Here is a 21,465-nt window from a genome sequence, read left to right as displayed (position 1 = left end):
GGCGCGTGTGCACGTGTGTGTGTGTGTGTGTGTGTGTGTGTGTGTGTGTGTGTGTGTGTGTGTGTGGTGGGGGAGGAACGTTCAAAAGGGCATTACTGGAATTCCTAGCAACTCTGATACCAGAAACCTGCCTGCGAGGCAGTGACGCTTTTGCCCATAACCCCTGATGATGGAGTGTTTTAAAATGCTGCCCTCGACGTGTCAGCAGCCTTCCCCTCCATGGGCCTCAGGGAACCAGCCTAGATGGCTTCTAAGACCCTCTGCAGCTCAAGACCTAAGGGTCCTATGATCCCATAGGGCAGAGAGAGGGACATTGGAGGCGTTACTACTAATGGCTTAAGACTGACAAAGGGCTTTTCTCACAGCCACCCTAGGGTGAAGTTGTCCAAGTATTATAATAATTCTGTTATTACTACTGTGAGGAAACTGACAACCACAAAGGAGCCAGGTCTCCAAACCATGCCTCTTTATTTAATTTAATTTTCAGTTCTGAATTCTCTCCCTCCCCCTCCCTCACCCATTGAGAAGGCAAGAAAAATAAAATATATGAAGATGTCAAAACCAATTTCCATGTTAGCCACGTCCTCTTCATCTAAGCTAGGAACGTACAGGGCTGTTGTTGAATGTTCTTTCCTTATCTGTGAGTCCCCCCTGATAGTGAAATCCTAGGTCAGGTCCCTAAATCTCACCTTGAGAAGCAGGGCTAGGCCAGTTACCATCTGATGATCCTCATGGCCCAGCAGCCCCAGTCTTACACATGAAATAGGCCCTGAGCTTCCTCCCCAACCTGAATTCTACGGAGCTCCCATTCTCATATTGTTCTACCCACGGACAGTCCTGGGAGGTGGATGGTGGGTGGTAAATTCTCCCTCTTTTTTAGATGAAGAAACTGAAGCTCAGAGAAGCCAATGCAGCCCTTAAGGGGTGGAGCTGGGATTCAAACCTGGATCTTGGCTCCTTTTCTGGTCCACCCAGCTGCCTTTTCCAAGCTATAAAAGCAAATATGGCTTTTTGTCAACTTCCTTGCAAGCCTCAGCTCTGTCTGGGCCCTGAACCAAAGGACAGTTCTATCTAGTCTTCAGAGCAGGGGCCTTCTCAATAGAGAAGGTCATTTTCTCATAAATTTCTCAGGCCTCGGTAACCTGGGAAGTGAATTAGGGATATTTCTGGAGCAGAAGCTAGAGTCAAAGGCTACTCTATGAAATGGGGTGGCAAGTCCACTGTGGGGCTTCTGATGAAAATCAGCTTCTTGGTCTGAGACTAATGGTTCTGTATGTCCATTGCCCTCCTTAAGCTCCTCCCCCTTTCTCTCCCCAGGACCTGGTACATTCTGACCACTGGGCATTTGCTACCTGAGGCTTTGAGCCAACAGATGGTCAATCGATATTGGTTTGATGTTACTTCTGTTTGGTGGAACCTTGCCTTTCTTCCTCTCTAAATGGCATTCTACCCAGCTCTTAAAATGTGGCTGGAAAATGTCGCAATTCCAGGATCATGAGCCCCTGGTGCCTTATGGGAATTCTGGAGCTGTACGCTTGTACATCTTTAAAACTGACCCAGGGTGCTTTCTGCCTTGCTGTTGGATCCTGCTTTTAATGACGATGATGACGTGCTTTCTCTGTGATGCTTACAAATGTGCTAAGAATCACTGGGTGTATCTGACACCTAATATTCAAAGGACCAAGGGATGAGCGTATAGGTCAGGGGATCTCTGTTGGTGCCCGAGTCTTACCTGCCGCTGGGGAAGGGTGGGAAAGCCACGGACTTGAGCTTTTTGTCCTCTGCAGCCGACAAACAGTTCTTGATGGTCTCCTCAAGCTGCTCTTCGCATTTGTCTGAGCCCCACTGAGGGATGTGACAGTGGATGACAAATTTGGCTGCCAGGCCACTGGACTGGCTGACAATGGCTAATGCACACAAAGGGAGTAAGAAATGGGTCCCAGTTATTTCTCGGGTCTTCATCCCAAACCTTGGGGAGTTACTGAAATGAACCTGGTACCATCGGGGGGAGGAAGCAAGACACTGGAGGTGGCCAGGGTCCAGCTTAGGGGGCTTGGGGTGGTGCCGGTCACTAGTGCACACTTAGACCTAGGATTTCATCCGTGCTGGTCCTGTTCCCACCGCACCCCCATCTGTATAATACCTTGGTTTATACTTTTCTATGCACGTCTTCTCACCCAGCAGTAGAATGAATGTAAGCTCCTTGAGGGCAGACACTTTTAACTCGTGGCAGACCCACTGGTCAATGCCAAATAAAGGTTTTTAAATGGGGATTAATGAAACAAAGCACTTTCCTCTTTTTCTGTATCTTAAATGTTACCCAGTGTTATATTTGTTATGATTTTAGGACATTTTATGAATTATGATTTTATAACATTTTATGAATTATGATTTATAACATTTTATGATTTATATTTTATAACATTTTATGAATTATGATTTATAACATTTAATATTTATGTGCCCCAAATGTTATATTTGTTATGATTTTAGGACATTTTATGAATTATGATTTTATAACATTTTATGATTTATATTTTATAACATTTTATGAATTATGATTGATAACATTTAATATTTATGTGCCCCAAATGTGATATTTGTTATGATTCTTGCATAATCTCAGTTTATTCTCTTTCACCTTAAATTCAGCTCAACAGTTTAAGAGACATTTTATCAAGGCCCTGAGCTAGGCCGCGGGGGCGCAAAGGCAAAAAAGAAACTGCCCTTCTCCTCAGGGAGGGGTCTTACAATCTGCTTTCCTAAAAGTGGCACAGTAGATACAGCGCCAGGCCTGGAGTCAGGAAGACCTGAGTTCAAATCCAGCCTTAGACACTTACTAGCCGTGTGGTCCTGGGTAAGTCATTTAACTTCTGCTTGCCTCAGTTTCCTCATCTGTAAAGTGAGGATAATAGTGGCACCTACCACCCAGGGTTATTGGAGGATCGCCTGATCAGCACAGTGCCTGGCACGTAGGAGGTGCTGCAGAAATGTTTATGATTGTGAGTATTCTGACTGCTGAGTCAGCACTATTCTGCCGCATGCCTGACGGCCGATTCGGGCTTTGGGTCAATGCAGGCCCATAGGATCGGAGCCAGAAGGGATCCGAGAGATTGCCAGAGGAGGATACAGTCTGGGAGGGGTGACCTGTCTTGCCCAAAGTCACAGACAGAAGTGGTAGAGCTGGGCTTCAAACCTAGACCCCCCAGCTCCAAATCCAGGGATCTTTCCATTAGAATGTGCTGCCTTTCATGTGACAGAGACTTCTGAGTCAGCCACATCCCCAAAAAGGAGGAGGAATCGTGGGGGCTAGGGGAGCCTAAAATGGAAATCCCCAGACAACAGCTAGGCAAGGGCTGCCAGCCACGCCAACTGGTGGCAATCCAGGCTCTGTCCACACAGTCATTTCCTAATAGGAAAGTGCCCTCAAGAACAGTCTTCATGGATTTGGTTGAACTGAGAAGGAGAAGCCTCATGCTTGGTGGGCAGGGTCCCCACCCTGGCAAATAGCCCTAGTGTGCGCCTGTTTGGGGGCAGTTGAGTTTTTACCTTCAGCCACTTCCAAGGGTCCTTGGGATTTGCGCAGTTCCTTGACAGTCTCCAGGAATTCTTTCCCACCAGCTTTTTCCAAAGCTTTGCCTACAAAGGAGAAAAGAGAGAAATCCTTTTGCTCCTTCCTGAAAACGCAATGGAAGAAGAAAGGAGAAACAAACCAACATCTTTTTCCAACAACAGCAAAAAACCAGCCTTGGAACTTCTGGGAGGCACACAGGACTCTCGCTCAGCCTCGCCCTGCTCGTTAGGGTCAAGGGAGTCCCACACCGGGCAGTCGTGGCTCTGGCAGAAAACCACAGGATGGTGGGACTCTCCGTGACACACACTTATCCTACGTGTATCTCGCGCATGTCTAATTCTTCACACGTCTCTTAGAATGAGTCCCTGGGGGGCAAGGAAGATCTTTTGACTCTCTTTGTATATCCATTCCCAGCACAGGGCCTGGCGCACAGTAGGCAATTAATAAATGTTTACTGACTGATCGACTGGCCAAAGTAGTTGATACTGAATGAATGACATCTTTGTCGTCCAGCGTCCTAGCATTCGGAGCTGGAGGAGTCTTAGAGATGACTGAGTCCAACCCTCACAGGGTTGGGGAGGGAAATAAGACCCTGAGAGAGGACTTGCCCCAAAGTCATGAGGATACTCAGTAACAGTTTGGAGCTGGAAGCAGTACTCTGTCCCTCCCAAGCCAATGTTCACTAGAGTGTTTGAGGGACTCCGGAGCAGATGAGAACCGTTCATTGAGCTGGTCACTTAGTGTGCACTCTACCACCAGAGCTACCCCAGGCAGGGGGTGGGGGGGTCCTACTTGGGAGAGCTTGATAATGCTTCTTATTCAGGCGCTTTTTCTTAGTATCTATCTCAAGTTCAGAATTCATGAACCGAATTCCCTTTCAGGCTCAATCCCTGTCTGTTTAACAGGGACAGACAAAAGTTACTAGTGCTGTGACAAGCCAAATCATTTTCTCTCTGACCTGTTTTTTCCCCCACTGGTGATCTGAGGAGGCTGATTTAGATCCGAGTTTCTTAACCTTAACCTTCTTGGAAGGCTGCACGTCAGAATCAGAACAGAGTGATGGACCCGACTTCACATCACTTACTAACTGTATGACCTTGGGCAAGTCACTTAACTCTGTTTGCCTCAGTTTCCTCAACTGTAAAAGGGGTAATGATAACGCCTGCCTCCCATGGAGTGTATGAGCACTGAGTAAGATAACATTTGTAAATCGCTTGGCACGGTGACTGTAGAAATGTTGGCTAAATTATCTGTGCACCCAGGTAGAGAGTCCCCAGACCACAGGATCTCTACAGGCTCCTCCTTGTGTGCGTGGTCGTCCATCTACAGCAATCCCTGGTACACATCAGGTTAGAATAATGCATCTTCTAGCTCGGTCCAACCGGGTAAATGAACAAAATGGCCGAGGTTTGCACTAATATTATTATTGTGATATCTGCCATATTAGGAAAGCAGCGTATTTTCACAATTTTAATTAAGCCGTGATTCCAAACCAGGTTTTACTCTTTCCAAGCGAGCCCACAAGAGCTGTGGACTTGGAGTCAAGAGATCTGTGTCCCCGTTCCCAGCTCCAATGTGTAAGCCACTTAAACCCTCTGACTCAGTTTCCTCATCTGTCAGATGGAGATAATAATGCCGATACGATTTCAGACCCTTTGTGACCCCATTTGGGGTTTTCTCGGCAGAGATACTGGAGGGGTTTGCCATTTCCTTCTCCAGCCCATTTTATAGATGACGAACTAAAGCAAGCAGGGTGAAGTGACTTGCCCAGGGCCATAGAGCTAGTAAGTACCTGAGGCTGGATTTGAACTCAGGACTTCCTGACTTCAGGCCTGGAGCTCTATCCGGTGAGCCACCACAAAATTGTGAAGAAAGCACTTTGCAAATCTTAGCACTATAGGCATGAAAACTGAAGTCATTGGCCTATAGCTACCCAGCCAGTAGGTGTCAGAGATGGGATTCGAACCCAGGTCTTCTGGACTCCACGGTCACTGCGCCATCCATGATTGACACTGGTTCTCACTTTGCACATAGCAGTTGCTTAATAAATGGTTGTTGAATGAACAAATGAATGAATGATAATCATAACTCAATTCGTTTGATGTCCATTTCTTTTTATTCCTACTTAACTTTGTGGATTTGATACTTTAAATAAAATTATATACAGAGAGTAAACATAAAGATAATTGCAAATATAAAGATAGAATGCTATCGAATGGTTCCTAATGAACATAACAGACTGGAAATTGTAGGTAAAAATGTGATGCAATTCTGGCCAAAGTGTCTGCCACGTGATCTCTAGGTACATGGCAAAGGTGAGGTCATTGCTACGCACTACAAACGGCTAATCCCGTCAGCTAGCTTTCTATCGAGGGCAGCCGGTCCATGACATGGACACGACCCTTCTTTTGGTCTCCACTGGAGAGCAGAGTCTTACCTATGTCTTCCTTGAGGTCTATTTCAGCTGTGGTTGGGTGGACGATGCCTTCTACTCTCATGGAGCCAATATGGCTGATGTCACTCTGCGTCAGGGACAGCTGCGGAATGAGAAATGGAAATTATAGAAAGCACTCAACCAGAAGGAAGTGGCTGGGTTTACTTCCTAGCTATTCATTATTTAAACTTCATACCGATAGAGTCAGTGACTGGGGTTATAGACCAAACATTGATCTTGACTTCTTCCGGGCTTTTACTTTTTGATTGGTCACCAGCTTCACCTTGGTGCCCAAGAGAGCATGAGTAGTGAATCTCTCATGCCAGAGAAGGGGAAAGAAGCCCCCGTCCTCTCCTCTTTCCAAGAGGGCTTCTATCTGTTTCCATAGAAAAAACCGTCAGGAGGACATCTATCTGAGCATCGTCTTCAGTCAAACGCCCGGTGGCCGGTCCTGGAGGAGGAGCTGACTTCTCTCCCCGAATCAGCTCCTTCCTACCCCTTCCTGCTCCAAACACACAGATACCCCTGGGAAAGCCCAGCAGGGCCAAGGAATGACTTTCCTTTATTGAACTTCAGGGCTCCTGGGTTCTGACCACAGTCCTTTCTAGGACTTCCTTCTTTGGGCTACACAGCTGTAAAGCTCACGTGTGTTTAGAAAGAAATCACTTTCTAGCCTCTTTCCACAAAAGGTTGGAGTCTTGGACTCAGGAGAGCCTGAGATGGAACCCCAGCTCTCACACTTACACGGACAAGCCACTTCACCATTTCAATTCTCAGTCTCTGCATTTGACATTTAAAGAGAATTCACCATCCATCTGTAAGTGCCGATGACAACGAAAGCTCACATTTATGTAGTGCCTGCACTTTACAATTATTGTCTCATCAAAACCCTGTGAAGTATGTGCTGTCGTTATCCCTATTTTACCGTTGGGGAAACTGAGGCAGGGGTTAAGTCGCTCGCCCAGGGTCACGTAACTACTAAGTGTCTGAGGCTGGATTTGAACTCAGGTCTTCCTCACTGTAGGCCTAGCATTCTAGCCACTGGGCAACCTAGCTGCTCCCAATAATACCTACAGTATCTACCCCAGGATTCCAAAGGAGGTGATAAATATAAAGGGCTTTGCAAATCTTGATGTTCCCTCTCCATGCCAGCTCCTCCTCCTCCTCTCACTACCGCTACTACTACTGCTGCTGCTACTACAACTACTACCACTACTACTGCTTTACTACTACTACCACTACTACTACTGCTACTACTGCTGCTACTACGACTTGCAAGGTGGGTATAATAAATATCCCTCCTGCCTCACCGGGTGGTTACAGTAAAACACTCTGTAAACCCCAACACACGGAAGAGATGAGAGCTCCTATCAGGGTGGCCTAATTCCTACTCAAGGAGAGAACACAAGAATTTCCCATCAGCCTTGCGGGTTCCACGTGGTCCCTCTCCCTCTTCCCTACTTTCCCTTCCACATCTCTGAAATCAGGAGAATAGCTCCTGTTCCCATTTCCAAGGACAAGGGAGAAAGAAGCTGTGGTTAGGCATGAACCCTCAGGGCTCAGCTAGAAACCCCCTGCGCTCACGGGCATTTGGCATGTGTTCCACAGTATCCCCCTGCCTTGAATGGGAAGCACATGGAGGCAGCCCGTGGTGGTGGTCCTGGGGGGCCGCCTCCCGGCCCTGCCACTCATTAGCTTGACCTCTGACAAACGACTCTCTGGAAATCTCTCTCCTCATCTGTAAATGAGAGTGTTGGACTAGCTGATCCCCCAGGTCCTCGCCTGCCTAAATCCTTTCTAGCTTTCCATGCTGAGAGTCTGCTGCCAAAGGAGTGATTAACTTCGAGTTTCTGATTGCATCTTATTTCATGCCCCAGTTGACTTGCTAGATAAACTGCCTTTGCAGTTTACATTTTTAGATATGAATTTGCATATTTGCCTGTGTAGCTTTCGTGCTCTCCAAGATGATTAAAATGCATTTGTTTCCTTTTCAAAGACTAGAGGAGAGCAGCCTGAATTCCTATTGAATAATTAATTTGTAACACAAGGGATATTTAATAAAACATATTTCTATTTTCTTACTAATTACCTCAAGCAGTGTAAGGCTGACCTGTAGGCAGGCCATTTTTTGTGTGTGTGTGGGCACAGAAACAGAGGCGTCTGGAGGCTTCCTACGAAAGCCATGCTTCTGACTGATTTATTTACCTGCCTGACACTCATTTTACTTTTGCCCATAGGCTGACCAATGTGTGTGCTAGTCTTTAGAACCAAACACCATTTTGCCTTTTATAAGACCAAGATTGCCATAGTTTTTATTTCTAAAAATGCCCAATTCCAGCCTAGCCCAGCTCAATTGTACCAATGTTGTATGGGGTGGGGCAAGACCTACCTGCTGATGAGTGACAGCGTGTAAAAGTCCAGTTGTTTTTACAATCTCACACTAGGGTTATTTTTATTACCTTCTGCCCCAGAACAAGGCTCTTGGAAGAAAGGATGGTGAAGCCATCCCCAGGGCCATCTTCGGATGTCGAGTTCGAGGCGCCTTCTTTGTCACTGTCCTTTGCTTTGGACTGTTGGCAGAAATCAGATGGACAGACAGATGGGAAACCAGACCAATGGGCATTGTGTAGTCATGCCATTCCTGACACTGGTTTGGATAAAAAGAGGTTGGGCCTTGGGATCTGTCCATTTTGGATTGAGGCGAAGGAGGCCAACAAGCGGGAGGGGGGAATTATTGAGGCAACATGCTTATTGAAGCAGTTAATCAGAGACACATTGATCCCTCCTGTTCCACCACCCCATGTGTGTCTCCCTCTCCCGCTGCAGATCCGAATGACTGTCAGGTAGTCATGGTCATAGGATTATAGGCTCTGGAGGTGGAAGGCCCTCCCATGCATGGGGGCAAACAGCAGTGGCTGGGGGAGGTGGTCATGTATATTTTGGTCTCACAGGAGTGGGACAACATGGTGGAAGGGAATCCATACTGGGTTTGGATTCAGAAGGTCTAGGTTTGAATCTTAGCTCTGGCACTTATACATGACCTTGGGCCTGTCCTTTTGCTTTTCTGGGCCTCAGTTTCCCCCTTTGTAAAAAGAAAATTGAATTAGATTATGTCTAGAGCCTATGAATTAGGGTTGTTTTAATGGTTTAAATCCCATTTTTTCTCAATACCTTAAAGGTTGGTATGTTTCTTGATTCAAATCTTTGTTACTTTCTCCAACTCCAGGGTTAACACCAGTTTTTTTTAAGAAAGCTGGCCAGGCCTCTACCTTTCAACCTTTTTTCTCTCTCTTTTTCTCTTCCTGCTCTCAGTTTACCTTTTTGGATGTCCTTGGTTTGGCGGCTTTGGCTTTCTTCCCACCCTTCTTGCTCGAAGTCGACTTCCTCCCTCTCTTCTCTGGGGGAGGGGAAAGGATTGTTTCAGACTTGCCTTTGGCCCCACGCTTTTTGGCCAACAGCTCCGGATGAATCCTAGGCAGGACTCCTCCACTGGCGATGGTCACTCCTTTTAGCAGCTAAAGGGAAAAAATGAAGGAGAAAGCATGGCAGACTTTCCCAATTCAGAATCTTTCATCAGGAGGTTTTTCATGCTTTATTCTTTGTCTTTCTAAAGAGATGACAACATACATAATTTAAATGGCTCTATGCTCCCTGAATGGTGACCATGCTTTCCTAGTTACCAAGACATTCTGTGCCCATGACCAGAATGGGAAACAGAGCTAAAGAAGAAAGACATGGGGATGGAACTTTAAGAGCCACTGAGGGCTAAAGAATTCCAGACACGAGCTCCTTGAGGGCAGAGACTATCTTTTGCCTCTTTTTGTATCCAGGACAGTGCCTGACACATAGAAGGTCCTTCATCAATTGGTATTGATTGATTGATATCTTTGGAGAAGAGTGTGACAGGAGAGCCATCATTCCATGATGGATAGAGAGCTATGCTCAGGCAATGGAGCCCTGGATTTTCATTCTGCCTGTGCTACGTGCTGGCTCTGTGTGTGACCCAGGTAAGGCAACCTCTCAGTGCTCTAGGCAACACCTAACAATGATAAATTACACTACAGTTGCTGAGGGAATTTCCCCACTGGGAGTTCCCTTTGCTGATGATATAATAATTCTGGGCCAAAAAAAACCCGTATAACAAAGGGAGATGCACAGGTGAGGTTGATGGATTAAAGAGGCACTCGCCTTGACTGACCTTAGCAAGGGCTAGAGGTGTGTGTAACTACTTGAAAGGAGGAAACTTCCCATTAAACACCATCTCACAGGGTTGTTGTGAGGATCAGAGGAGGGGAAACTTGTCTTGATCAAGAACAGGCCGTGCCAGACTAACCTTATGTCCTTTTCTGATGGGATGATTAAATTGGTAGATGTTAAGAATGTTGTGGGTACTGCTAGTCTAAGAAGCAGGTGCCACAGTCTTCAACTCACTTAGGAACAGGTGTGATTGAGTTACAGGATCAATCAACCCAAGATCTAAATCAGATGTGAGGAATTCTTAGCCAACTCTACTGAATCAATCAATCAATCAATCGAAGCTGTAAACCACAGACACATCATGTCTTTCATCATTTTGGGAGAAGTGGAGGACTTGCAAGTGTCAGTGAATGAAAGCAGAGGATGCCATAAGGGAAACAGCTTGTGGCTGGGCCAAGAAAACGAGTCACTACCTGTGGGGCTTGAGGAAAGCAGAGTTGGCTAGCGTGGAATCCCACAATCCAATAGCAGGCCAACGTAGGGGAGGAACAGCTCTAGCCAAGCCCCAGAGAGGGAATCATTTTTAATGGGGTGGGAAGGAGGAGGAGGGAGCCAGAGGATGACCTTTTGAGCTCTGAAAGACTAGAAGGCTGGCCTCCCCATTGGTGTTGGTGGTCATGTCCCTGGAACAGAAGTTGCTGATGGCAGCATCTGCATCAAGAGCTGAGACACAGTGAGGGAAAGCAGCTTCAAGATTCTACCAAGGCCCTGACCCTCAGAGTCCAGGACAGAGCAGTACCCACCAAAGGGACCTTCATGAAGGCTCCCCAAATGGAGAAGAGGAGCTGTGAGTTACCTTTTCACTACCTGTACTCCTTAAATTTGAGACCACTCTCCTCAGGAATTTTGTATCTATATGTATGTGTCTGCATATCTGTATCTATGTGTGTGTGTATATATATATATATATACATATGTGTATATATATATATATACACTATTTATATCTGTACATACTATTTATATATATAGATATGCAGACACATATACACACACACATAGAATCTATGTGTCTATGCCATTAGAGATTAAAACTGTACTGAGACTTGGGACACTGTGTGTATACACAGACATATGTCCTAGACTCTCAGGGGGATTGATTTTGTACTAACTTGTTCTCATTATACCCCCTTAGTAAATGCTTCTTTCCAAAGCTAATGAACTCTGGTTGGCTAATTTTGATAATCAGTGGGGAACATACTTGATGGGGGCTCATGAACCACTTTAACAGAACGAGGGTTCCACTGCATAAAACATCAAGCTAGTTTTGAATCCAGCTTGTCAGGGTTACCTCTAGAACCTTGAGGGGTGAAGTAGTTAACCACCCTCTGGGTCTGGGGTCCCCAGCCTGCCAATGTCAGCGGAAGCTGGGGGAGTAAGCCCCAGGTAGTGCGACGCTACAGTATCCTCGTAGAGAAGATGGAGATATATGGATTTGGAACTGGTTGGAGGGCCAGACTCAAAGAGTAGTTGTTAATGGTTCAGTGTCAGCACAGCGGGAGGTCTCTAGAGGAGTGCCCCAGGGATCTGTGCTTGGTCTTGTGCTATTTAACTTTTCTATCAATGTCTTGGATAAAGGCATAGAAAGCATGTTTATCAAATTAGCAGGTGACATGAAGCTTGGAGGGATGCCAGTGGAAAACGGTGGATAACAAAAGGTTACAGAATTAGAAATCTAGTAAGATGAAATTTAATAGAGATACATGTGAAGTTTTGTACTTGGGTATAAAAATTAACTTTACAAGTATAAGACTGAGACAGTGTGGACAGACAGATGTTCTGAAAAAGATATTGGGGGTATTAGAGGACCACAAGCTCAAGGTGAGCCAGCATCGTGATGGGACAGACAAAAAAGCAAAGGTTATCTTGGGCTCGAGAGGTTCGGAGCCTCCAGGAGTAGGGAGATGACCATCCCACTGTCTTCTGTACTCATCAGACTTCATCTAGAGCATTGTATTCAGTTCTGGGTGCTAGGGTTTAGTTGATGAGCTTAGTGTCCAGAAATGGGCCACAAGATGGGGGAAGACTTGGAGTCTATGACATAGGAGGATCGATTGCAGGAATCGGCTATGTTCGGCCTGCAGAAGAAAAGACTGAGGGTGGACGGGAGAGATGTCGGGGCTCCCTGACACTCGGAGGCATCCCTCAGTGGAACGAGCTACCTCGTGGGGCAGGTTTCCCCTCCTTGGAGATCGCCAAGCATAACCTGGGTGAGCATTTTTCTTGGAGGGGGGATTCTTTTCATGCATGGGTTTGGAGTAGACAGTCACTGGGGACCCTTCCAACACCCACATTCTGTGGTTCTATATGTAAAGTAGTTTGCAGACCTTCAAACTACATAAATGTTAATGATCAGGGCAAAGAAACTACGGATAAACATATGGGGCATCTCAGAAATGTATAAACATTTCAAGCAAAAGCATTTTATTTGTAACTAAAGAAAGCATTTATGAGAAACAGTAAAGCAACAGTTCCGTTATTATTAGCACACTGTTCTATGACTCAAAACTGCAAGCCACCAATGGGTGATGGAGAGCAGTGTGGTGGGTGTAGCATGTCACCAGCGGTGAGCTGTGCATGAAGAAAAATGGCATAAAATTAATCCACAGAATGGTGAAAGGACAGGAGAAGGCCTCCAGTACATTGGGTGTATCCTCTACAGAAGATTCAGGGATGGACGGGAAAAGCACAAAGGGGTGGTAATTAGCACCAGCGGAGGGAGCTTCTATGTTACTGTGATCACTTATCCACCGAGGTATTAATGAATGAGTGAAGTGTGTTTCCACCAAAGGTTGCTTTGATGCATCCCTTGGCACAGTGGTGAGCCTGGGTTCTTGGGCCGGTTAAGTTCATATTCTGGCTGGTGCCAGGGCTCAAAGGGTCTTGACTATGGAGTCAGAGGACCTTGGTTTACACCCCACCTCTGACATTATCTGTGTAAACTTGGACTCATCTTTTAACCTCTTTGGGCTTCAGTTTCCTTATCTGTAAAATGAGGAGTTGGACCAGATGCCCTCTGAGGTCTATTTTGTCTGTGATTCTGTAGATAACTTCTGACTTGCAAAGAAAGAAAGTCTCTGAGCCCACGCTTGGGGTCTGTTGTCTGAGGACTAACCCGTCTAAGTGTGGAGGGCTGATTCCCAGACATTTGGACACCAGGCGATGAATTTTTTTTCAGCCAAAGCAATACATGAGCAGCCATCTACCAGGGAATGGAGGGGCTCTAATCTATATCCTCGGAGGAAGTACTCAGACTAATGTAATCAAAGATTCTTGAAGTATTTCCTAAGCTATTACATGAATAAAGTTATTCGCAATTCTTTATACATGAAATGTTTTGAATGTATTTGATGAAATGAAGATGCTTTCTGGAGGTACCTTCTATATTGCATCACTGGCCTGGCAATACTGCTTAGCTCCCTTAGGAGGTGAAAATAAAAGCTTCAGAGAAAAAGGGAAGCACTGTGCCACCGTTTAAAAGCTGGGGAGCATCACAATATAAAGCTGGAAAGGTGGGTTGGAGCCAGTCTGTGAGGGGCCTTGAATAGCTGGGGCATGGACAACGAGGAGCCCTCCACTGGACGCTGGAAGGCCAGTGTGTTAGCAGACTATACAATTGTTTAGGGAAGAGGTAATGAGGTCTGAACTAGGGGGCTCACCCTGGGGGCGCAAAGGGGCGGCTGTGTGTGAGCGATGCTGCAGTAGAACCGAGAGGGCTCAGCATCCGATGAGGTGGAGGGTGAGGTGTCAGGGGAAGGCGACTCTGAGGTTTTGGAGTCGGGGTGGCTGGGGGGCGGTGCTGGGGCCATGAACACAAAGAGGGGAATTAGCGGGAGGAGCGCCAAAGCGTCTGTTTTTGTCTTCATCGGGCAGACTGGGGGATTGCTTCTTCTCTGTTACTGTCTCGGTGTTTAATCTAAATATGTACCTGGTGGCTTTGCAGAATACAACTGCCCAGCAGATGCCTTGGTTAAGCGCAGCCGGGGCTCGGGTATCGAGCACGGGGAAAGCGGCTCTCCTGACGGTTCTCATGTTTACGACCTACCTGGTTTAGCTCCTCATCATTAGCAACTGCCAGGAGGATGTGTCTGGGAGCGATCCGCGCCTTTTTGTTGTCCCGCGCAGCATTCCCGGCCAGTTCTAATATCTCAGCTGAAAAGTACAACGGATACCAGGATCAGCGAGAGTGAAGGGCAAAGCTGCTCTCCGGGAACGCCAGAACCCGAGAACCATTCTGGGGCTGGCAGGAGATAGCTGAACAAAGGCCCAGCTGGGGGAGGGAGCGGGGGCAAGGGCTGGCCAGTGAGGGAGAGCTGGGCTGCCTGCTTCTGAAGGTGTCTGGCCATGTGGGATGGAGGGGTCCGCTGGTTTGTCACTTCGGGGAATGTGCAGGCAATCTACTGCTGCTTCCAGGCCACTAACCATGGGGGAAGAAAACGATGTTTGACTGGATTCTTGACTAGAACGAGTGTGTACTAAACGACCAAAGCAAGTCTCTCTTCCTCCCGCTTCCCTCTCTTTCTTTCTCTCCCCCTTCTCTCTTTCCTCTATCTCTCTACCCCTCTTTCTTCCCCTCACTTTCTTCTCTCTTCCCCTTCCTTTCCCTCCTTCTCTCTCCCTCCCACTATCTCTTTTCTTTCTCCCCTCACTTTTCCTATTTCTCCCTCCTCTCCCTCTCCCTTCTCTTTCCTCTCTCTTCTCTCATCCTCCCTCCCTCCCTCTCTCTCTCTCTCTCTCTCTCTCTCTCTCTCTCTCTCTCTCTCACCCCCCCTCCCTTCCCCCCTCTGCTGTTGTAAGCCTCTGGGTAGGGAAGGAGAATTGGAGATGGACTGGACTGTGACCTTGTGAGCTCTGAAAGGCTGGGAAGGCCACTCGAGGTGTGAGACCTGGAATCCATGCCAGAGTTTGTGGACATCCAAGCCTGTTCTGCCAGCACAGCCTCAAGGACCATCGAACGGCCAGACGTTGGGTCCTAAAAGCAAGGGAGCATCTCTGTCCATCATCTATGCTGTATTTGGAAGTGAATTTGGCGGGGGCAAATGCTTTACATAAAATCTATCCCCTAACTCCACATCGTTTTTCTCAGGCTCCTGATGATCTTTGCCATCAGATGTTGCTTCTGGAACCAGGGCTAACTGCTGCCTTTCCCTGACCCCCACCCCAGATTCTTTTTGTCAACTAATTAACAAGCATTTATTATCTACTTACCAAGTTTTTAGTAAGCTCTGGAAATATAGAAAATGACAAAATAGACCCTGCCTTCCAGGAATTTATATTCTAGTAGGGGAAACAAAATAGGTATATACAAGATGAACCCAGAGTATAGGAAAGGTCACCTTGGAGGGCTGCCTAGAAAGGCCTTCTGGAGGAGGTGGTTCTTGAACTGAGTCTCAAAGAAGGTCAAAGAAATTGAGAGGTAGAGGTGACAGGGAAGAGCATTCCAGGCATGGGAAACAGCCAGTGCAAAAGCTCAGAGGTGGGAGATGGAGTCTTTTGTGTAAGGAATAGAAAGTAAACTTAGCAGGGCTGAACTGCAGAGAGCACGGAGGGGAGCCTGTCTGTTCAAAGACTGGAAATATAGGAAGGAGCCAGTTGTAAAGAGGAGGAGGCCAAACAGAGGCGTTTACCTTTGATCCTACACATGCGAGTAGGCAGGTGACACGGTGAAACCTACATTTTAGGAAAATAACTTTGACTGCTCTGAGGAGGACAGACTGAGATGAGGAGAAGCTTGAGACCAGTTAGGAGGTTATTGCAATGGTCCAGGCTGAACTGGGGTGAAGTGGCCATGTGAGCAGAGAGAAGGGGAGTAGGTGAGAAAGGACAAGATTGGGCAGCTGAATGGAGATGTGGGATGAGTGAGAGAAAGAAGCTGAGGAAGATACTGATGTTGCAAGCCTAGGTGACTAGAAAGATGGTGAGGGCGGCAATGGTCATTCAGAAGAGGGGTGGATTTGTGGGAAAAGATAATGAGTTTTGTTTTGGACATACTGAGCTTGAGAGAAACGTATAAAGAAATTCACACCACAGTATCAATGACAATGCATTACTCAGGCTCAAAGGTTTCAAGCTGGAAGGCATCTTAAAAATAATTTAGTTACCCCCCCCCCACTTTTTAGAGGAAGAAACCAAAGCCCAGAGGAGTTAGTAGCATTTCCGCCATTGCACAGGGTAATAGTGATGATACTGGGTACCAAAGGGGAAAAGTACCAAGATATAATACTTTCTAAGTTAAAGAGAGCTTCAAGAGGATCCTGCCCCTTAAATCAAAAAATAAGCGAAGCAAAAAGGTCCCAAATATAAACAAAATCAATGAAAAATCAAGACCCAAGCACTTAGTCTCAGATCATCATTATATAACACTTGTAGTTTTACAAAGTACTTTACATGTTAAGTCTTTTTATCCTCCTAACATGGAAAGTTGGTGCTTTTCTCTATTTTACAGTTGAGGAAACTGAGGCAAAGAGTGGTTAAGCGACTTTCCCAGGACCACACAGCTAGTAAGTGTCTGAGGCCACATTTGAACTCGGGTCTTCCTGACTCCAGGTCCCGAACTCTTAGGGACTTTGCCACCTAGCTGGGAGTAACTAAAATCCAAGAGTAAAAGAAAAAAAAAGCATCCAACTAAGAATTGGGAATTAAAATAAGAGCAAAAATGTAATGATTGAAACAACCCATCAAAATGATTAAAAAATTAAAAAATAAGGACTAGGAAGACCTTGGACTCATCCTGTGTGCCTGTAGCAGGACTGGGGATGAAATGGAGGTTGTCTGACTCCAAGTCCAGGGCTCATTCTACGGGGTGTCCCTAAAGTCTGGACATATAGACAATGCGGAGTTATTGCGTTGAGTTCACGTGAATCTTGCAAAGCACATCAACCTTTGCATCACAAATGATGGAAATCATATTGAAGATGTTATTTGTTAATATTCCAATTAAGTAAAATGTGGTTGAAAATTTCATTCATTTCATTTCTTGAAAATATGCATTTTTGCCAATGTGTCCAGACTTTAGGAACACCCTGTACTACATATTTCTCTACTACACACACTGGAAGTACCCTCTGACCCTTGTGGCCTCTCCCTGGATTGGCTCGTTCCTCCCAGAAGCTCAAGAAGATGCCCAGGCTGGCCATGTGTTGGTGCCTCTCCAGGCTGCTCTGCTGGCACACCTCCATAGGATGATCTCTACTATGACCTCACCTCCCCCATCTCCTCCTTCCTCCATTAGAATCTAAGCTTTTTGAGGGTCAGAACTGTCATCCCCTCCCCCATTCATATTCCCTGCCCTTAGCACAGCGCCAGGCCCCTAGTAAGAGCTAAACATTCTCATTGACTGACGGGCTATGCCAAGTTCTCTTTCCTCTCAAGGAGATTTGCAAGCAACACGATCGTGAGACTTTGGCCATCCCAGGTCATCCTCCGGATGCTCTCTGGCTCATCAGTACTGTCCCTAAAATCTGGAGATCAGAAATGAAGACACTACTCTGGATAGGGGTTGGCCGGCGTAGCATGCAGCAGTCAACGAAGCCTAAGGATGTATCAGCTCCGCTGGTTGCCCCATCTCCCTGATGCCTCATAGTTTTAAGTCATCCTGTGACGTCTTAAGTCACACCTCCATCTGCCTCTGCATCCTCTTCTGTAAAATGGAGAAATAACAGCACCTGCCTCCCAGAGTATACGTGAGGATCAAATGAGCTAACAGGTGAAACACTCTGCTGCATAAACAAACAGGCAGCTAGACGGCTTGGTGGATAGAAGCGCTGGGTCTGGACTCCCTCAGACGCTTACTAGCTGTGTGACTGGCCAAGTCACTTAACCTCTGTCTTGGCCAAAGTTTCCTCATCTGTAAAATGAGCTGGAGAAGGAAATGGCAAACCACTCCAGTATCTTTGCCAGGAAAACCCCAAATGGGGTCACAGAGTCAGACATGACTCATTATTATTGTTATTAATAATTATGCTCTGAGACTGAGTTCTTGGATATTGATTTTTCATTGATTTTGTTTGTCTATTCATAAGGATTCAATAACTACTTCTTTCTGTCATCCCAGCTAAGTTTGCCATGCAGCTTGTGGGACACAAGATAATGAAATACTTTTTCCCCCAGAGAAACTCCTGGGACTGGAGCTTAGCACAGTGCCTGGCACATAGTCGGTGCTTAATAAATGTTTATTGACTGACTTATGGAAGGGCCCTTAGAGACTAGGTAGTCTGACTCCTTGTTCACCTTGCCTAAGGTGACCCAGTTTGTAAGTAGCAGAGCCAGAATCTGAACTCATGGATGGAGATCATGTTTTATATGAGTCCTCTGAAATTATGGTTGGCAATTTTGTGGATCAGGTTTCCTAACTCTCTTAAAGTTGAATGTTGTTTCTCTCTCTCTCTCTCTCTCTCTCTCTCTCTCTCTCTGTATATATATATATATCTATATATATATATGTATATATATATAACTCTCCTGGTTCTGCTCACTTCACTTTTCATCATTTCATACAAGTCTTCTCAGGTTTCTCTGAAATGGTCCCCTTGGGTCATTTCTTACAGCACAATAGCATTCCACAGCATCCATATGCCATAACATATTTCCCACCATCTTATAGAGAAGAAATGGACTCAGAGTACAGATTGAACGTATATGTATACATACATACACACACATGTGCATGTGTGCACATGCATGGCCGGTGAAGGAATTTGTTTAGCTTTACTTTTCATGTTTGTAGCAAGGATTTTGTTTTTCTTGTTTTCTCTAACTAGGGGATGGAGTGGATGGGTAAGAATGCAGATATGAAAATAAAATAAGATTGAGTATTAAGAAAAGATAATGGAGAGGAGATTGGAAGAGCCTGGAAGTAGGGAAATCATTCAGTCCAGACAGGTCAAATTGTCTTTCCTTTTTTTCTTTCTTCTTTTTCATTCTTTTTCTCTATTTCTCCTACTCAGTTTTAAAAGGATATTGCTGAGTTTTGTTTTGACCCCAAACTATCCCACCCCCAAAAACCTCAGAACCTTAAAAAATCCCTGGGTCTCAGGAACCAGAAGAAAGGGCCAATCTGTAACATTTAGCCAAGATTGTACTTGCTCCCTTTGATACAGTGGAAGAAATGAGAGGAGTGGTCTCACAAATACTAAAGTTTGGATTTTTTAAAGCAGGGCCAGCCATTTCATTGGTTGTAGGGAGCTCCTGACAAGCAGCTTCCTTCTCTAGCTCAGATCAGCATCTTCTCCAAAACTAGCCCCAGAAATTCTGTGTCCTGAAAGCAAATTGATATTTTCAAACAAAATCCATGTATGGAAGTAATAATATCCACAAAAAATTCATCCGCCAGTAATAAAAGTGATCTGAGTGTGTCATACCAACTAAACAAGAATTATTAACAAAAACCCTTTAAGAGTATGTTCATATGGTACTTTACAGAGGAAATGTATTTAGTCATTAACAAACTAATCTTCTTAATATCTTCTTCATGTTAATTATTTGACAAGACTTTTTTGGGGAGGCTAAGTGATTAGTTTGGGCTTTAATCACTAAAATAAAAAAATTAATCAGTTCTTTAATCATTTGTACCAAAGATTGATTTGCCTAATCCGTGACCTTCCTAAAATGGCTACTTAAAAAAGACAAGGAAGGAATTATAAACCCACCTTCACAAATAAATTTGTTTTGTAAAACTCAATTCAAGTTGGGGCACAATACAGGAGGGCTCCATGCCCCGACATCCCTGGAGGTGGAGCTATTGGTTGCCAGCCTGCCACCTGGGATGCCTGGGGGAATCCTGGCACCCAATCCGACCCAGATGGTGGGCTTCAAGTTAGAGTTGAAACTAGCTGAGGAGGAGAGGAGGATGAACTCAATGAAGTGATGTGGGTTTGTCTTGAAGGAATTGGTGTGTTGATCTCAGTCTTGTCACAGTCGTAGGAGAGAAATGGGGGTGGGATAAGCTAATGCCGTTTTTGATCTTGTGGGCAGTTGGATTCATCAAATTTCATGTCAGCCGGGGGCCCTTAGCTAAGGTGCATCTATTCACGTGGGACTGGAAAGGTTCAAGGGTAACAGATGTACTCCTGATCTCATTCAAATCATTTTCACCCGAGAGTCGGAGGGACACATGTCAGGGTTCATAAATACTGGTGACAGGCAAAAGACAAAATGAACATACTAAGGAAAACTGTGGGAAGGGGTTAATCTAGAAGGGATACACAAAAATCTAATGGGATATACTCCCATCTACACACTCCCCTAGACTAACAACACAATTGCTGCTGCCTGCAGGGGGTTGAGGCAGCCTGCTTTCTGAGAGCTTGTTAGAGCTTGGCCACTTGCTGGGGCAGGGGGGGGCGCACTTCTCCTGTTGGGTGAAGCACGTTACCCATGAGGTGAATAGTGGAGTGCCTTTATCAACAAACAGGCTTAAGTACTATCTACTTGTAGTTAAGGAAAGATAAAGAGACTGAGGCTCTGAGAGTTTCCACGGTTTTCCTTGGGTTATACAGCTAGTAAGAGCTGGAAGTGAAATGCATTTCAAACCAGTTTACAAGTCCTGTTTCTCTCTTCTCCGTTTGTCTCTCTCATTCCCATCACCTTAATTCTTACCCTACCTTTGGCCTGTGGCTTCTCTAGCTGCTACTTCAGACTATTCAACACTCTTGCTTGAATGAACAAGACCCTCTGGCCTCCAAGCTCCTTCTACACAAGGACTGATAGAAGTGACTCAAGTTCATGTTCTGTAATGAGGGTTGGTTGAAAGACACTGAAAGGACACTGGCTCAAAGGAGACAAGACTTCAATTGTTGTCTTCCATATCTGAAGAGCTATCACATGGATGAAGGGTTAGGTTTGTTCTTTTTGGCCCTGGGAGTTAGAACTAGGAAGCGAGGTGTAGAAGTTACAGAAGGAGATTTAGGCTTGATGCAAGAAAAAATTTCTTAAAGATGAAAACTCTCTAGAGGTGGAAGGGGTGCCTGGAGGACAAGTGGGGTCTGGTCACTGGAGGGTTTTCAGAGAGGTGGGAGTGCCTTTGGCTGGGTCTGTTGTAGAGGGAGCAGGTGCTCAGGGGCAGGTGGACTGGAGGCTGCCCCCCAGCTAAGAGAACCTGTGATTTGATCAAACTGAATAGATCACACTTAAGTTTACTTTAAAAAAAGGCTCAAAGCCAGTGATGTCACCTGATAGGATCACTTTATCAAATTAGGTGAAA

The 21,465-nt window shown here is 45.7% G+C and overlaps 1 protein-coding gene across 1 annotated transcript in view; it reads right to left on the bottom strand.

Moving 5' to 3' along the window:
- LOC118828697 (core histone macro-H2A.2) overlaps window positions 1–21,465 on the bottom strand; it is a 31,257-nt gene that overhangs the window by 822 nt on the left and 8,970 nt on the right. The window contains exons 2-7 of the mRNA XM_036735521.1: window positions 14,311–14,417; window positions 9,326–9,523; window positions 8,468–8,578; window positions 6,012–6,111; window positions 3,550–3,639; window positions 1,733–1,907 (exon numbers count right to left, since the gene is read on the bottom strand). Of these exons, the coding sequence (XP_036591416.1) occupies window positions 1,733–1,907; window positions 3,550–3,639; window positions 6,012–6,111; window positions 8,468–8,578; window positions 9,326–9,523; window positions 14,311–14,417 (781 nt within the window). The remainder of the gene's footprint in view (window positions 1–1,732; window positions 1,908–3,549; window positions 3,640–6,011; window positions 6,112–8,467; window positions 8,579–9,325; window positions 9,524–14,310; window positions 14,418–21,465) is intronic.

The sequence above is a fragment of the Trichosurus vulpecula genome, chromosome 8 (genome assembly GCF_011100635.1).
Source record: "Trichosurus vulpecula isolate mTriVul1 chromosome 8, mTriVul1.pri, whole genome shotgun sequence".
Lineage (NCBI taxonomy): Eukaryota > Metazoa > Chordata > Mammalia > Diprotodontia > Phalangeridae > Trichosurus > Trichosurus vulpecula.
The sequence above is the reverse complement of the archived record's forward strand: the minus strand, read 5'-3'. Positions and strand labels throughout refer to the sequence as shown.